At 55.6% G+C, this 16,768-nt stretch overlaps 4 protein-coding genes across 5 annotated transcripts; all 4 read right to left on the bottom strand.

Moving 5' to 3' along the window:
- Nucleotides 1-1,356: 1,356 nt before the first annotated feature.
- On the bottom strand, nt 1,357-1,893 carry LOC118356372 (keratin-associated protein 9-3-like). Of its 2 annotated transcripts, XM_035724612.1 has the most exons (2): nt 1,853-1,893; nt 1,357-1,774 (listed from the first exon to the last, which is right to left on the bottom strand). In XM_035724612.1, exons 1-2 carry the CDS (start codon nt 1,891-1,893, stop codon nt 1,357-1,359), a joined length of 459 nt encoding a protein of 152 aa, XP_035580505.1. The 2 variants fall into 2 exon arrangements, with proteins under 2 accessions (XP_035580505.1, XP_035580504.1); XM_035724611.1 differs by having other exon boundaries at nt 1,357-1,893.
- A 3,412-nt stretch (nt 1,894-5,305) lies between these two features.
- On the bottom strand, nt 5,306-5,857 carry LOC118356370 (keratin-associated protein 9-2-like). The gene is made up of 2 exons (XM_035724609.1): nt 5,765-5,857; nt 5,306-5,668 (listed from the first exon to the last, which is right to left on the bottom strand). The coding sequence occupies exons 1-2, from the start codon at nt 5,855-5,857 to the stop codon at nt 5,306-5,308; spliced, it is 456 nt and encodes a 151-aa protein (XP_035580502.1).
- Nucleotides 5,858-9,269: 3,412 nt separating this feature from the next.
- Nucleotides 9,270-9,821, bottom strand: LOC118356371 (keratin-associated protein 9-2-like). The gene is made up of 2 exons (XM_035724610.1): nt 9,729-9,821; nt 9,270-9,632 (listed from the first exon to the last, which is right to left on the bottom strand). Exons 1-2 carry the CDS (start codon nt 9,819-9,821, stop codon nt 9,270-9,272), a joined length of 456 nt encoding a protein of 151 aa, XP_035580503.1.
- A 3,412-nt stretch (nt 9,822-13,233) lies between these two features.
- LOC118356402 (keratin-associated protein 9-2-like) lies at nt 13,234-13,785 on the bottom strand. Its single transcript, XM_035724818.1, has 2 exons — nt 13,693-13,785; nt 13,234-13,596 (listed from the first exon to the last, which is right to left on the bottom strand). The coding sequence occupies exons 1-2, from the start codon at nt 13,783-13,785 to the stop codon at nt 13,234-13,236; spliced, it is 456 nt and encodes a 151-aa protein (XP_035580711.1).
- Nucleotides 13,786-16,768: the final 2,983 nt, after the last annotated feature.

Here is a 16,768-nt window from a genome sequence, read left to right as displayed (position 1 = left end):
GGTTCAGAGGCCATGGATGACTCCCAAGTCATCCTACACGCCCAGTGCACGGGCTGTTGGCCCTAAGGTCGTCCTTCCTTACTGTTCTTGGTAACACGTTGATCACGACGCCAAATCGCCTTGCAGGTGGGGAGCCTGACGTGTTTGGCAGAAAACTGCTTGATACCTCCGTACCCTGCCAGTGGGTCCTGAGGACCACGAGGCCCAACCAGAAGGGGGCTTCCATGACCCAACGGGCCGTGCGTGAGCAGCTGCGGCCCTCAGTCATGAGGCCACTGCAGGCTCACCTCTCTGTGATGCAGAGGAGTGCATGAGGGGCTGGACGGCCCCCGAGGAAACGCAAAGGTCCCTGTGTTCCTAAGAGCTCTGAAGGGCAGGGCCCGCTGCCCTCCCATGGGGCTGGGGGTCACTGAGTGGTAGGGCCCGGGTATCTACCACCTGGTCCCCGATATCGCCTGCCCCCACAGGACAGTGGGACTTCCGTGGTCCTCAAAGACACTCACAGGAACTTCTTGCTGGTGCTCAGGCCCAGGGCGGTGCCTACGGGCCTGCAGATGGGAATGGGAGTGCCCTTCAGCAAGGGCAGGAGTTGCAGCCCGCCATCCAAGTGTGTCCCTGTCAGCTCTGTGACAAGAAGTCCCAAGATTTCCTCATCTGCAAATGGAGATATGAATTTGTGCGGAGTCTATGAGGCCCCAGAAGGATACTGTATGTGGTATGTGACCTGTACCGAAATCGTTGCATCGCGGATGCCGTACAAGGACACGAACACCATACGGGATGCAGATGAGTACAGGGTTTACCAGGAAATTCATGTGAGATTCCCGGTGTCTGGGGAGACATTCAAAAGGATCGTGACAGGAAGAAGCCAGCATTTCTGTGAGTGCAGTGAGAAAGAAAACATAGTTGTGCAGACATTAATCGTTGCAAAAATATGTATCAAGCAAGAGGATTTATTTCTCAAAGGTAGGTAGGATGAAGATCTTGACTCCGGAGTCAAAGCAGAGATCTTGACCCCTCTTGACTCCGTAGTATCTGGAGGCATGCAGCTGGCAGGGTCTCACGAGACCTAAGGAAGAAGAGAATCAGGAAAAGTGGTCCCCACTTCCTCAAGCTGATTCACAAGCTTTTGAACAGGCAGATGAGTAACAGAAATGTTGGCGATTGCATGCTGGCTTTCAGTAGCATTTGGCAGTGTCCTTGTTTCCCAAATGGCAAATCAGTGCTGTGTGCAGATGGTGGTTCTTGGTGAGGCAGTCAGCGGTAGGAAGGCTGGCAGCGGCCGGACATCCAGCAGGGGTGGCAGCAGGTGGTCCTCCGGCAGGTGGCATGGCAGCAGTTTGGCTGGCCACCAGGCTAGCAGCAGCTGGATCCACAGCCCTGGGCTAGGCATCCAGGCAAGCAGCAGCAGGTGGGGAAGTAGCAGGTTCTCCTGCAGTACACGGGGGTACAGCAGGCTGGCTGACAGCAGCTGGACCCACAGCAAGTTTGTCCACAGCCACTGGACCCACAGCAGCTGGGTTGACAGCAGCTGGAGACACAGCAGCTGGGCCGGCAGCAGGTGGTCCTGCAGCAGGTGGTCTGACAGCAAGTGGGGCGGCAGCAGCAAGGCTGGCAGCAGCTGGACCCGCAGCAGCTGGACCCGCTGCCGCCTTGTCCACAGCCGCCCCCGCACCCGCAGCAGCTGGGCCGGCAGCAGGTGGTCCGGCAGCAGGTGGTCTGACAGCAAGTTGGGGGGCAGCAGCAAGGCTGGCAGCAGCTGGACCCGCAGCAGCTGGACCCGCTGCCGCCTTGTCCACAGCCGCCGCCGCACCCGCAGCAGCTGGGCTGGCAGCAGGTGGTCCTGCAGCACGTAGGCTGGCAGCAAGGGGAGCAGCAGCACGAGTCGGTCATGGTGTCACCGGTGGAGGGGGAGCTTCTGTTCAGAGGTGGGTTTCTCAGATTCTGTTGTGTCCTCTTGTTGTGGGGCTTTTATGCACTAGAGCCCCACATTTGGACCAATGGGCATGACTTTCTTGTTGTTGTTTACATCGTTTGCCTAATAATTTGGGAATTGAAGAAGAGGAAGTTTTTCTCTGAATGTAATGAATCTTGCGAAAATAAGTGCCTAACGTGTTTCTTAATTGAGAATAACTCATGGAGACGTTTTCTGATGCAAACAAGGTGGTCACATCAGAAGCATCATTCTCGTGTCAATGATTTCATCACGTGACGTAACTCCCTCCCCCTGGCCTGGGAAGTGGTTGGCGAGTCAGTTTAGTGGTCCTTCCCCAGCGTCGGTCCTTAGGTTGCATGTAGATTAGGAATATCCCCGAGATGAGGGGCGTGATTGTTGTTGATACGTTCATAGTGATGAATTGGAATCGTGCCTGAGCCCAAGTCGGTTTCCCCACAAAGCCTGATTCCAGACTCCCACAGCATCGGTCTCGTGGAGCACCCTACCCCACCTCAATGTCCCAGTTCAATCAAAGACACTTGGGTGGAAGATATGTGACTTCATCTCTTCCATGTGTCGAGGCAGAATCAAGCAGGTGGATAGAAACAGCAGCGGCACACCAAGACCAGGCAAGCGTCAGGCACCGAACTTCCTGAGTGACCAGCCGTCCTGATTCACCCAGAGATGAGGGCTTTGAGAGGATGGGGGACTTTCCGTGATGTAACTGGGGCAGTTTGGGAAATCCAGGAGGAGTTGGTGACTCTAGTCCTCACCTTGTTAACCAGCAGAGTGAGTTACTTAATGCACTGACTACACAGTTACTGTTTTCTCTTCCTCCCTCCTTCCCTCCCTCCGTCTACCTTCCTGTCTCCCCGCCTCCCGTCTCCTCCTCTCTTCCTTCTTCTTCCTCCTCTGCCTTCCTCTTGTACCAGTGGTGCCCGTCCACCATCATTAAGAAGAAGATGTTGGGTCTGAGTGGAGAAGACCGTAGGCCGTAGATGATGCCTGAAAAAGGCCAGCCATTTATCTCAGACCTTCCTGTGTTTCTACCCACCACATCGGCATCTCTATGCCTAACGGCTGTTTTCATGCCACAGCAGAATGTCACGCTGCCTGGTGCGTGACACGCTGACAGAAACGCTCAACCGATGCTTCTGGAGAGTTGGTTTATAAAGACTCCAGATCCCTTGTTGCCGAATTAGGAGAAGCCCAATGAGTGTGTTACATCATTTCTGATATATCTCTCAGGCTTAAGCTTCACTTGCAAGCTGGCACGCTGGACTCCTTGTGCCTCTTCCCCGTGTCACTTTCGCACGCTCCAGCCCGTGGGATCGGCCCTCGCCGGAGAAACAGCATGCCTGGATGCTGTTCTTCGGAGTAGCTGCTGGGAGATACCAAACTCCGACATGACTTTACGCGTCTCAGTCTTGATTTCCTCATCCCTGCAATGGGAAGCTTGATGGCTGTGTTGAAAATTACCTCACGAATTCAAGAAAATGTACGCAAAGCATTGGGCCAATCCTTAGCAAGTAGGAAGCAACCCAGGTCGTGTCTGGGTTGCCTCCTCATCAGGCAAAGCCCCAGGTCCTAAGGACCGGCAGGAGGCGTGTTTGGTCTTGGCAGGCTGTCCAGAGCCTCCCGGGGAGCTGGTCTTCAACGTTGACGTGTGTCCCGGGGCAGGAGCCTTCCTAGCTCATCAGAGGTCCCTCCACCGCTCCCGGGCGGAGACTCAGGCCCTACGTTTGCTCTTCCTCTCAGAGCCTGAATCCAGACTCACATCCCTGAGCGCCGAGGCAGCATCATGCATTAGTTCAGGACCAGAAGCGCCAGCCTCTGGCTACCGTGAGTCCTGTGAATGCCCATGCTCTTTCCTCTTTCTTCTTCCTCACTTGGCCTCCCCGTGCCCTCCGCCCATTCCCGCCTTAGCTCCGCTCCCAGAGCGGCACATTGACTTCCCTGGAACGCTTCCCACTTCCTTCCCCAAACGCTGGACGTTGTTTGGTTCCCGGAGATGGTTCAGAGGCCATGGATGACTCCCAAGTCATCCTACACGCCCAGTGCACGGGCTGTTGGCCCTAAGGTCGTCCTTCCTTACTGTTCTTGGTAACACGTTGATCACGACGCCAAATCGCCTTGCAGGTGGGGAGCCTGACGTGTTTGGCAGAAAACTGCTTGATACCTCCGTACCCTGCCAGTGGGTCCTGAGGACCACGAGGCCCAACCAGAAGGGGGCTTCCATGACCCAACGGGCCGTGCGTGAGCAGCTGCGGCCCTCAGTCATGAGGCCACTGCAGGCTCACCTCTCTGTGATGCAGAGGAGTGCATGAGGGGCTGGACGGCCCCCGAGGAAACGCAAAGGTCCCTGTGTTCCTAAGAGCTCTGAAGGGCAGGGCCCGCTGCCCTCCCATGGGGCTGGGGGTCACTGAGTGGTAGGACCCGGGTATCTACCACCTGGTCCCCGATATCGCCTGCCCCCACAGGACAGTGGGACTTCCGTGGTCCTCAAAGACACTCACAGGAACTTCTTGCTGGTGCTCAGGCCCAGGGCGGTGCCTACGGGCCTGCAGATGGGAATGGGAGTGCCCTTCAGCAAGGGCAGGAGTTGCAGCCCGCCATCCAAGTGTGTCCCTGTCAGCTCTGTGACAAGAAGTCCCAAGATTTCCTCATCCGCAAATGGAGATATGAATTTGTGCGGAGTCTATGAGGCCCCAGAAGGATACTGTATGTGGTATGTGACCTGTACCGAAATCGTTGCATCGCGGATGCCGTACAAGGACACGAACACCATACGGGATGCAGATGAGTACAGGGTTTACCAGGAAATTCATGTGAGATTCCCGGTGTCTGGGGAGACATTCAAAAGGATCGTGACAGGAAGAAGCCAGCATTTCTGTGAGTGCAGTGAGAAAGAAAACATAGTTGTGCAGACATTAATCGTTGCAAAAATATGTATCAAGCAAGAGGATTTATTTCTCAAAGGTAGGTAGGATGAAGATCTTGACTCCGGAGTCAAAGCAGAGATCTTGACCCCTCTTGACTCCGTAGTATCTGGAGGCATGCAGCTGGCAGGGTCTCACGAGACCTAAGGAAGAAGAGAATCAGGAAAAGTGGTCCCCACTTCCTCAAGCTGATTCACAAGCTTTTGAACAGGCAGATGAGTAACAGAAATGTTGGCGATTGCATGCTGGCTTTCAGTAGCATTTGGCAGTGTCCTTGTTTCCCAAATGGCAAATCAGTGCTGTGTGCAGATGGTGGTTCTTGGTGAGGCAGTCAGCGGTAGGAAGGCTGGCAGCGGCCGGACATCCAGCAGGGGTGGCAGCAGGTGGTCCTCCGGCAGGTGGCATGGCAGCAGTTTGGCTGGCCACCAGGCTAGCAGCAGCTGGATCCACAGCCCTGGGCTAGGCATCCAGGCAAGCAGCAGCAGGTGGGGAAGTAGCAGGTTCTCCTGCAGTACACGGGGGTACAGCAGGCTGGCTGACAGCAGCTGGACCCACAGCAAGTTTGTCCACAGCCACTGGACCCACAGCAGCTGGGTTGACAGCAGCTGGAGACACAGCAGCTGGGCCGGCAGCAGGTGGTCCTGCAGCAGGTGGTCTGACAGCAAGTGGGGCGGCAGCAGCAAGGCTGGCAGCAGCTGGACCCGCAGCAGCTGGACCCGCTGCCGCCTTGTCCACAGCCGCCCCCGCACCCGCAGCAGCTGGGCCGGCAGCAGGTGGTCCGGCAGCAGGTGGTCTGACAGCAAGTTGGGGGGCAGCAGCAAGGCTGGCAGCAGCTGGACCCGCAGCAGCTGGACCCGCTGCCGCCTTGTCCACAGCCGCCGCCGCACCCGCAGCAGCTGGGCTGGCAGCAGGTGGTCCTGCAGCAGGTGGTCCTGCAGCACGTAGGCTGGCAGCAAGGGGAGCAGCAGCACGAGTCGGTCATGGTGTCACCGGTGGAGGGGGAGCTTCTGTTCAGAGGTGGGTTTCTCAGATTCTGTTGTGTCCTCTTGTTGTGGGGCTTTTATGCACTAGAGCCCCACATTTGGACCAATGGGCATGACTTTCTTGTTGTTGTTTACATCGTTTGCCTAATAATTTGGGAATTGAAGAAGAGGAAGTTTTTCTCTGAATGTAATGAATCTTGCGAAAATAAGTGCCTAACGTGTTTCTTAATTGAGAATAACTCATGGAGACGTTTTCTGATGCAAACAAGGTGGTCACATCAGAAGCATCATTCTCGTGTCAATGATTTCATCACGTGACGTAACTCCCTCCCCCTGGCCTGGGAAGTGGTTGGCGAGTCAGTTTAGTGGTCCTTCCCCAGCGTCGGTCCTTAGGTTGCATGTAGATTAGGAATATCCCCGAGATGAGGGGCGTGATTGTTGTTGATACGTTCATAGTGATGAATTGGAATCGTGCCTGAGCCCAAGTCGGTTTCCCCACAAAGCCTGATTCCAGACTCCCACAGCATCGGTCTCGTGGAGCACCCTACCCCACCTCAATGTCCCAGTTCAATCAAAGACACTTGGGTGGAAGATATGTGACTTCATCTCTTCCATGTGTCGAGGCAGAATCAAGCAGGTGGATAGAAACAGCAGCGGCACACCAAGACCAGGCAAGCGTCAGGCACCGAACTTCCTGAGTGACCAGCCGTCCTGATTCACCCAGAGATGAGGGCTTTGAGAGGATGGGGGACTTTCCGTGATGTAACTGGGGCAGTTTGGGAAATCCAGGAGGAGTTGGTGACTCTAGTCCTCACCTTGTTAACCAGCAGAGTGAGTTACTTAATGCACTGACTACACAGTTACTGTTTTCTCTTCCTCCCTCCTTCCCTCCCTCCGTCTACCTTCCTGTCTCCCCGCCTCCCGTCTCCTCCTCTCTTCCTTCTTCTTCCTCCTCTGCCTTCCTCTTGTACCAGTGGTGCCCGTCCACCATCATTAAGAAGAAGATGTTGGGTCTGAGTGGAGAAGACCGTAGGCCGTAGATGATGCCTGAAAAAGGCCAGCCATTTATCTCAGACCTTCCTGTGTTTCTACCCACCACATCGGCATCTCTATGCCTAACGGCTGTTTTCATGCCACAGCAGAATGTCACGCTGCCTGGTGCGTGACACGCTGACAGAAACGCTCAACCGATGCTTCTGGAGAGTTGGTTTATAAAGACTCCAGATCCCTTGTTGCCGAATTAGGAGAAGCCCAATGAGTGTGTTACATCATTTCTGATATATCTCTCAGGCTTAAGCTTCACTTGCAAGCTGGCACGCTGGACTCCTTGTGCCTCTTCCCCGTGTCACTTTCGCACGCTCCAGCCCGTGGGATCGGCCCTCGCCGGAGAAACAGCATGCCTGGATGCTGTTCTTCGGAGTAGCTGCTGGGAGATACCAAACTCCGACATGACTTTACGCGTCTCAGTCTTGATTTCCTCATCCCTGCAATGGGAAGCTTGATGGCTGTGTTGAAAATTACCTCACGAATTCAAGAAAATGTACGCGAAGCATTGGGCCAATCCTTAGCAAGTAGGAAGCAACCCAGGTCGTGTCTGGGTTGCCTCCTCATCAGGCAAAGCCCCAGGTCCTAAGGACCGGCAGGAGGTGTGTTTGGTCTTGGCAGGCTGTCCAGAGCCTCCCGGGGAGCTGGTCTTCAACGTTGACGTGTGTCCCGGGGCAGGAGCCTTCCTAGCTCATCAGAGGTCCCTCCACCGCTCCCGGGCGGAGACTCAGGCCCTACGTTTGCTCTTCCTCTCAGAGCCTGAATCCAGACTCACATCCCTGAGCGCCGAGGCAGCATCATGCATTAGTTCAGGACCAGAAGCGCCAGCCTCTGGCTACCGTGAGTCCTGTGAATGCCCATGCTCTTTCCTCTTTCTTCTTCCTCACTTGGCCTCCCCGTGCCCTCCGCCCATTCCCGCCTTAGCTCCGCTCCCAGAGCGGCACATTGACTTCCCTGGAACGCTTCCCACTTCCTTCCCCAAACGCTGGACGTTGTTTGGTTCCCGGAGATGGTTCAGAGGCCATGGATGACTCCCAAGTCATCCTACACGCCCAGTGCACGGGCTGTTGGCCCTAAGGTCGTCCTTCCTTACTGTTCTTGGTAACACGTTGATCACGACGCCAAATCGCCTTGCAGGTGGGGAGCCTGACGTGTTTGGCAGAAAACTGCTTGATACCTCCGTACCCTGCCAGTGGGTCCTGAGGACCACGAGGCCCAACCAGAAGGGGGCTTCCATGCCCCAACGGGCCGTGCGTGAGCAGCTGCGGCCCTCAGTCATGAGGCCACTGCAGGCTCACCTCTCTGTGATGCAGAGGAGTGCATGAGGGGCTGGACGGCCCCCGAGGAAACGCAAAGGTCCCTGTGTTCCTAAGAGCTCTGAAGGGCAGGGCCCGCTGCCCTCCCATGGGGCTGGGGGTCACTGAGTGGTAGGGCCCGGGTATCTACCACCTGGTCCCCGATATCGCCTGCCCCCACAGGACAGTGGGACTTCCGTGGTCCTCAAAGACACTCACAGGAACTTCTTGCTGGTGCTCAGGCCCAGGGCGGTGCCTACGGGCCTGCAGATGGGAATGGGAGTGCCCTTCAGCAAGGGCAGGAGTTGCAGCCCGCCATCCAAGTGTGTCCCTGTCAGCTCTGTGACAAGAAGTCCCAAGATTTCCTCATCCGCAAATGGAGATATGAATTTGTGCGGAGTCTATGAGGCCCCAGAAGGATACTGTATGTGGTATGTGACCTGTACCGAAATCGTTGCATCGCGGATGCCGTACAAGGACACGAACACCATACGGGATGCAGATGAGTACAGGGTTTACCAGGAAATTCATGTGAGATTCCCGGTGTCTGGGGAGACATTCAAAAGGATCGTGACAGGAAGAAGCCAGCATTTCTGTGAGTGCAGTGAGAAAGAAAACATAGTTGTGCAGACATTAATCGTTGCAAAAATATGTATCAAGCAAGAGGATTTATTTCTCAAAGGTAGGTAGGATGAAGATCTTGACTCCGGAGTCAAAGCAGAGATCTTGACCCCTCTTGACTCCGTAGTATCTGGAGGCATGCAGCTGGCAGGGTCTCACGAGACCTAAGGAAGAAGAGAATCAGGAAAAGTGGTCCCCACTTCCTCAAGCTGATTCACAAGCTTTTGAACAGGCAGATGAGTAACAGAAATGTTGGCGATTGCATGCTGGCTTTCAGTAGCATTTGGCAGTGTCCTTGTTTCCCAAATGGCAAATCAGTGCTGTGTGCAGATGGTGGTTCTTGGTGAGGCAGTCAGCGGTAGGAAGGCTGGCAGCGGCCGGACATCCAGCAGGGGTGGCAGCAGGTGGTCCTCCGGCAGGTGGCATGGCAGCAGTTTGGCTGGCCACCAGGCTAGCAGCAGCTGGATCCACAGCCCTGGGCTAGGCATCCAGGCAAGCAGCAGCAGGTGGGGAAGTAGCAGGTTCTCCTGCAGTACACGGGGGTACAGCAGGCTGGCTGACAGCAGCTGGACCCACAGCAAGTTTGTCCACAGCTACTGGACCCACAGCAGCTGGGTTGACAGCAGCTGGAGACACAGCAGCTGGGCCGGCAGCAGGTGGTCCTGCAGCAGGTGGTCTGACAGCAAGTGGGGCGGCAGCAGCAAGGCTGGCAGCAGCTGGACCCGCAGCAGCTGGACCCGCTGCCGCCTTGTCCACAGCCGCCCCCGCACCCGCAGCAGCTGGGCCGGCAGCAGGTGGTCCGGCAGCAGGTGGTCTGACAGCAAGTTGGGGGGCAGCAGCAAGGCTGGCAGCAGCTGGACCCGCAGCAGCTGGACCCGCTGCCGCCTTGTCCACAGCCGCCGCCGCACCCGCAGCAGCTGGGCTGGCAGCAGGTGGTCCTGCAGCAGGTGGTCCTGCAGCACGTAGGCTGGCAGCAAGGGGAGCAGCAGCACGAGTCGGTCATGGTGTCACCGGTGGAGGGGGAGCTTCTGTTCAGAGGTGGGTTTCTCAGATTCTGTTGTGTCCTCTTGTTGTGGGGCTTTTATGCACTAGAGCCCCACATTTGGACCAATGGGCATGACTTTCTTGTTGTTGTTTACATCGTTTGCCTAATAATTTGGGAATTGAAGAAGAGGAAGTTTTTCTCTGAATGTAATGAATCTTGCGAAAATAAGTGCCTAACGTGTTTCTTAATTGAGAATAACTCATGGAGACGTTTTCTGATGCAAACAAGGTGGTCACATCAGAAGCATCATTCTCGTGTCAATGATTTCATCACGTGACGTAACTCCCTCCCCCTGGCCTGGGAAGTGGTTGGCGAGTCAGTTTAGTGGTCCTTCCCCAGCGTCGGTCCTTAGGTTGCATGTAGATTAGGAATATCCCCGAGATGAGGGGCGTGATTGTTGTTGATACGTTCATAGTGATGAATTGGAATCGTGCCTGAGCCCAAGTCGGTTTCCCCACAAAGCCTGATTCCAGACTCCCACAGCATCGGTCTCGTGGAGCACCCTACCCCACCTCAATGTCCCAGTTCAATCAAAGACACTTGGGTGGAAGATATGTGACTTCATCTCTTCCATGTGTCGAGGCAGAATCAAGCAGGTGGATAGAAACAGCAGCGGCACACCAAGACCAGGCAAGCGTCAGGCACCGAACTTCCTGAGTGACCAGCCGTCCTGATTCACCCAGAGATGAGGGCTTTGAGAGGATGGGGGACTTTCCGTGATGTAACTGGGGCAGTTTGGGAAATCCAGGAGGAGTTGGTGACTCTAGTCCTCACCTTGTTAACCAGCAGAGTGAGTTACTTAATGCACTGACTACACAGTTACTGTTTTCTCTTCCTCCCTCCTTCCCTCCCTCCGTCTACCTTCCTGTCTCCCCGCCTCCCGTCTCCTCCTCTCTTCCTTCTTCTTCCTCCTCTGCCTTCCTCTTGTACCAGTGGTGCCCGTCCACCATCATTAAGAAGAAGATGTTGGGTCTGAGTGGAGAAGACCGTAGGCCGTAGATGATGCCTGAAAAAGGCCAGCCATTTATCTCAGACCTTCCTGTGTTTCTACCCACCACATCGGCATCTCTATGCCTAACGGCTGTTTTCATGCCACAGCAGAATGTCACGCTGCCTGGTGCGTGACACGCTGACAGAAACGCTCAACCGATGCTTCTGGAGAGTTGGTTTATAAAGACTCCAGATCCCTTGTTGCCGAATTAGGAGAAGCCCAATGAGTGTGTTACATCATTTCTGATATATCTCTCAGGCTTAAGCTTCACTTGCAAGCTGGCACGCTGGACTCCTTGTGCCTCTTCCCCGTGTCACTTTCGCACGCTCCAGCCCGTGGGATCGGCCCTCGCCGGAGAAACAGCATGCCTGGATGCTGTTCTTCGGAGTAGCTGCTGGGAGATACCAAACTCCGACATGACTTTACGCGTCTCAGTCTTGATTTCCTCATCCCTGCAATGGGAAGCTTGATGGCTGTGTTGAAAATTACCTCACGAATTCAAGAAAATGTACGCGAAGCATTGGGCCAATCCTTAGCAAGTAGGAAGCAACCCAGGTCGTGTCTGGGTTGCCTCCTCATCAGGCAAAGCCCCAGGTCCTAAGGACCGGCAGGAGGCGTGTTTGGTCTTGGCAGGCTGTCCAGAGCCTCCCGGGGAGCTGGTCTTCAACGTTGACGTGTGTCCCGGGGCAGGAGCCTTCCTAGCTCATCAGAGGTCCCTCCACCGCTCCCGGGCGGAGACTCAGGCCCTACGTTTGCTCTTCCTCTCAGAGCCTGAATCCAGACTCACATCCCTGAGCGCCGAGGCAGCATCATGCATTAGTTCAGGACCAGAAGCGCCAGCCTCTGGCTACCGTGAGTCCTGTGAATGCCCATGCTCTTTCCTCTTTCTTCTTCCTCACTTGGCCTCCCCGTGCCCTCCGCCCATTCCCGCCTTAGCTCCGCTCCCAGAGCGGCACATTGACTTCCCTGGAATGCTTCCCACTTCCTTCCCCAAACGCTGGACGTTGTTTGGTTCCCGGAGATGGTTCAGAGGCCATGGATGACTCCCAAGTCATCCTACACGCCCAGTGCACGGGCTGTTGGCCCTAAGGTCGTCCTTCCTTACTGTTCTTGGTAACACGTTGATCACGACGCCAAATCGCCTTGCAGGTGGGGAGCCTGACGTGTTTGGCAGAAAACTGCTTGATACCTCCGTACCCTGCCAGTGGGTCCTGAGGACCACGAGGCCCAACCAGAAGGGGGCTTCCATGCCCCAACGGGCCGTGCGTGAGCAGCTGCGGCCCTCAGTCATGAGGCCACTGCAGGCTCACCTCTCTGTGATGCAGAGGAGTGCATGAGGGGCTGGACGGCCCCCGAGGAAACGCAAAGGTCCCTGTGTTCCTAAGAGCTCTGAAGGGCAGGGCCCGCTGCCCTCCCATGGGGCTGGGGGTCACTGAGTGGTAGGGCCCGGGTATCTACCACCTGGTCCCCGATATCGCCTGCCCCCACAGGACAGTGGGACTTCCGTGGTCCTCAAAGACACTCACAGGAACTTCTTGCTGGTGCTCAGGCCCAGGGCGGTGCCTACGGGCCTGCAGATGGGAATGGGAGTGCCCTTCAGCAAGGGCAGGAGTTGCAGCCCGCCATCCAAGTGTGTCCCTGTCAGCTCTGTGACAAGAAGTCCCAAGATTTCCTCATCCGCAAATGGAGATATGAATTTGTGCGGAGTCTATGAGGCCCCAGAAGGATACTGTATGTGGTATGTGACCTGTACCGAAATCGTTGCATCGCGGATGCCGTACAAGGACACGAACACCATACGGGATGCAGATGAGTACAGGGTTTACCAGGAAATTCATGTGAGATTCCCGGTGTCTGGGGAGACATTCAAAAGGATCGTGACAGGAAGAAGCCAGCATTTCTGTGAGTGCAGTGAGAAAGAAAACATAGTTGTGCAGACATTAATCGTTGCAAAAATATGTATCAAGCAAGAGGATTTATTTCTCAAAGGTAGGTAGGATGAAGATCTTGACTCCGGAGTCAAAGCAGAGATCTTGACCCCTCTTGACTCCGTAGTATCTGGAGGCATGCAGCTGGCAGGGTCTCACGAGACCTAAGGAAGAAGAGAATCAGGAAAAGTGGTCCCCACTTCCTCAAGCTGATTCACAAGCTTTTGAACAGGCAGATGAGTAACAGAAATGTTGGCGATTGCATGCTGGCTTTCAGTAGCATTTGGCAGTGTCCTTGTTTCCCAAATGGCAAATCAGTGCTGTGTGCAGATGGTGGTTCTTGGTGAGGCAGTCAGCGGTAGGAAGGCTGGCAGCGGCCGGACATCCAGCAGGGGTGGCAGCAGGTGGTCCTCCGGCAGGTGGCATGGCAGCAGTTTGGCTGGCCACCAGGCTAGCAGCAGCTGGATCCACAGCCCTGGGCTAGGCATCCAGGCAAGCAGCAGCAGGTGGGGAAGTAGCAGGTTCTCCTGCAGTACACGGGGGTACAGCAGGCTGGCTGACAGCAGCTGGACCCACAGCAAGTTTGTCCACAGCTACTGGACCCACAGCAGCTGGGTTGACAGCAGCTGGAGACACAGCAGCTGGGCCGGCAGCAGGTGGTCCTGCAGCAGGTGGTCTGACAGCAAGTGGGGCGGCAGCAGCAAGGCTGGCAGCAGCTGGACCCGCAGCAGCTGGACCCGCTGCCGCCTTGTCCACAGCCGCCCCCGCACCCGCAGCAGCTGGGCCGGCAGCAGGTGGTCCGGCAGCAGGTGGTCTGACAGCAAGTTGGGGGGCAGCAGCAAGGCTGGCAGCAGCTGGACCCGCAGCAGCTGGACCCGCTGCCGCCTTGTCCACAGCCGCCGCCGCACCCGCAGCAGCTGGGCTGGCAGCAGGTGGTCCTGCAGCAGGTGGTCCTGCAGCACGTAGGCTGGCAGCAAGGGGAGCAGCAGCACGAGTCGGTCATGGTGTCACCGGTGGAGGGGGAGCTTCTGTTCAGAGGTGGGTTTCTCAGATTCTGTTGTGTCCTCTTGTTGTGGGGCTTTTATGCACTAGAGCCCCACATTTGGACCAATGGGCATGACTTTCTTGTTGTTGTTTACATCGTTTGCCTAATAATTTGGGAATTGAAGAAGAGGAAGTTTTTCTCTGAATGTAATGAATCTTGCGAAAATAAGTGCCTAACGTGTTTCTTAATTGAGAATAACTCATGGAGACGTTTTCTGATGCAAACAAGGTGGTCACATCAGAAGCATCATTCTCGTGTCAATGATTTCATCACGTGACGTAACTCCCTCCCCCTGGCCTGGGAAGTGGTTGGCGAGTCAGTTTAGTGGTCCTTCCCCAGCGTCGGTCCTTAGGTTGCATGTAGATTAGGAATATCCCCGAGATGAGGGGCGTGATTGTTGTTGATACGTTCATAGTGATGAATTGGAATCGTGCCTGAGCCCAAGTCGGTTTCCCCACAAAGCCTGATTCCAGACTCCCACAGCATCGGTCTCGTGGAGCACCCTACCCCACCTCAATGTCCCAGTTCAATCAAAGACACTTGGGTGGAAGATATGTGACTTCATCTCTTCCATGTGTCGAGGCAGAATCAAGCAGGTGGATAGAAACAGCAGCGGCACACCAAGACCAGGCAAGCGTCAGGCACCGAACTTCCTGAGTGACCAGCCGTCCTGATTCACCCAGAGATGAGGGCTTTGAGAGGATGGGGGACTTTCCGTGATGTAACTGGGGCAGTTTGGGAAATCCAGGAGGAGTTGGTGACTCTAGTCCTCACCTTGTTAACCAGCAGAGTGAGTTACTTAATGCACTGACTACACAGTTACTGTTTTCTCTTCCTCCCTCCTTCCCTCCCTCCGTCTACCTTCCTGTCTCCCCGCCTCCCGTCTCCTCCTCTCTTCCTTCTTCTTCCTCCTCTGCCTTCCTCTTGTACCAGTGGTGCCCGTCCACCATCATTAAGAAGAAGATGTTGGGTCTGAGTGGAGAAGACCGTAGGCCGTAGATGATGCCTGAAAAAGGCCAGCCATTTATCTCAGACCTTCCTGTGTTTCTACCCACCACATCGGCATCTCTATGCCTAACGGCTGTTTTCATGCCACAGCAGAATGTCACGCTGCCTGGTGCGTGACACGCTGACAGAAACGCTCAACCGATGCTTCTGGAGAGTTGGTTTATAAAGACTCCAGATCCCTTGTTGCCGAATTAGGAGAAGCCCAATGAGTGTGTTACATCATTTCTGATATATCTCTCAGGCTTAAGCTTCACTTGCAAGCTGGCACGCTGGACTCCTTGTGCCTCTTCCCCGTGTCACTTTCGCACGCTCCAGCCCGTGGGATCGGCCCTCGCCGGAGAAACAGCATGCCTGGATGCTGTTCTTCGGAGTAGCTGCTGGGAGATACCAAACTCCGACATGACTTTACGCGTCTCAGTCTTGATTTCCTCATCCCTGCAATGGGAAGCTTGATGGCTGTGTTGAAAATTACCTCACGAATTCAAGAAAATGTACGCGAAGCATTGGGCCAATCCTTAGCAAGTAGGAAGCAACCCAGGTCGTGTCTGGGTTGCCTCCTCATCAGGCAAAGCCCCAGGTCCTAAGGACCGGCAGGAGGCGTGTTTGGTCTTGGCAGGCTGTCCAGAGCCTCCCGGGGAGCTGGTCTTCAACGTTGACGTGTGTCCCGGGGCAGGAGCCTTCCTAGCTCATCAGAGGTCCCTCCACCGCTCCCGGGCGGAGACTCAGGCCCTACGTTTGCTCTTCCTCTCAGAGCCTGAATCCAGACTCACATCCCTGAGCGCCGAGGCAGCATCATGCATTAGTTCAGGACCAGAAGCGCCAGCCTCTGGCTACCGTGAGTCCTGTGAATGCCCATGCTCTTTCCTCTTTCTTCTTCCTCACTTGGCCTCCCCGTGCCCTCCGCCCATTCCCGCCTTAGCTCCGCTCCCAGAGCGGCACATTGACTTCCCTGGAACGCTTCCCACTTCCTTCCCCAAACGCTGGACGTTGTTTGGTTCCCGGAGATGGTTCAGAGGCCATGGATGACTCCCAAGTCATCCTACACGCCCAGTGCACGGGCTGTTGGCCCTAAGGTCGTCCTTCCTTACTGTTCTTGGTAACACGTTGATCACGACGCCAAATCGCCTTGCAGGTGGGGAGCCTGACGTGTTTGGCAGAAAACTGCTTGATACCTCCGTACCCTGCCAGTGGGTCCTGAGGACCACGAGGCCCAACCAGAAGGGGGCTTCCATGCCCCAACGGGCCGTGCGTGAGCAGCTGCGGCCCTCAGTCATGAGGCCACTGCAGGCTCACCTCTCTGTGATGCAGAGGAGTGCATGAGGGGCTGGACGGCCCCCGAGGAAACGCAAAGGTCCCTGTGTTCCTAAGAGCTCTGAAGGGCAGGGCCCGCTGCCCTCCCATGGGGCTGGGGGTCACTGAGTGGTAGGGCCCGGGTATCTACCACCTGGTCCCCGATATCGCCTGCCCCCACAGGACAGTGGGACTTCCGTGGTCCTCAAAGACACTCACAGGAACTTCTTGCTGGTGCTCAGGCCCAGGGCGGTGCCTACGGGCCTGCAGATGGGAATGGGAGTGCCCTTCAGCAAGGGCAGGAGTTGCAGCCCGCCATCCAAGTGTGTCCCTGTCAGCTCTGTGACAAGAAGTCCCAAGATTTCCTCATCCGCAAATGGAGATATGAATTTGTGCGGAGTCTATGAGGCCCCAGAAGGATACTGTATGTGGTATGTGACCTGTACCGAAATCGTTGCATCGCGGATGCCGTACAAGGACACGAACACCATACGGGATGCAGATGAGTACAGGGTTTACCAGGAAATTCATGTGAGATTCCCGGTGTCTGGGGAGACATTCAAAAGGATCGTGACAGGAAGAAGCCAGCATTTCTGTGAGTGCAGTGAGAAAGAAAACATAGTTGTGCAGACATTAATCGTTG

The sequence above is a fragment of the Zalophus californianus genome, chromosome 16 (assembly GCF_009762305.2).
Source record: "Zalophus californianus isolate mZalCal1 chromosome 16, mZalCal1.pri.v2, whole genome shotgun sequence".
In the NCBI taxonomy this organism is placed as follows: domain Eukaryota; kingdom Metazoa; phylum Chordata; class Mammalia; order Carnivora; family Otariidae; genus Zalophus; species Zalophus californianus.
The sequence above is the reverse complement of the archived record's forward strand: the minus strand, read 5'-3'. Positions and strand labels throughout refer to the sequence as shown.

Excerpts from the sequence above, each read along its gene's own strand:
- LOC118356372 (XM_035724611.1), bottom strand. The coding sequence starts at position 1,893 with ATGACCGACTCGTGCTGCTGCTCCCCTTGCTGCCAGCCTACGTGCTGC.
- LOC118356370 (XM_035724609.1), bottom strand. The coding sequence starts at position 5,857 with ATGACCGACTCGTGCTGCTGCTCCCCTTGCTGCCAGCCTACGTGCTGC. Across the intron at positions 5,669-5,764 it reads GCTGCCAGCCCAGCTGCTGC|ACCACCTGCTGCCGGACCAC; the intron begins GGGTGCGGCGGC and ends ACTTGCTGTCAG.
- LOC118356371 (XM_035724610.1), bottom strand. The coding sequence starts at position 9,821 with ATGACCGACTCGTGCTGCTGCTCCCCTTGCTGCCAGCCTACGTGCTGC. Across the intron at positions 9,633-9,728 it reads GCTGCCAGCCCAGCTGCTGC|ACCACCTGCTGCCGGACCAC; the intron begins GGGTGCGGCGGC and ends ACTTGCTGTCAG.
- LOC118356402 (XM_035724818.1), bottom strand. The coding sequence starts at position 13,785 with ATGACCGACTCGTGCTGCTGCTCCCCTTGCTGCCAGCCTACGTGCTGC. Across the intron at positions 13,597-13,692 it reads GCTGCCAGCCCAGCTGCTGC|ACCACCTGCTGCCGGACCAC; the intron begins GGGTGCGGCGGC and ends ACTTGCTGTCAG.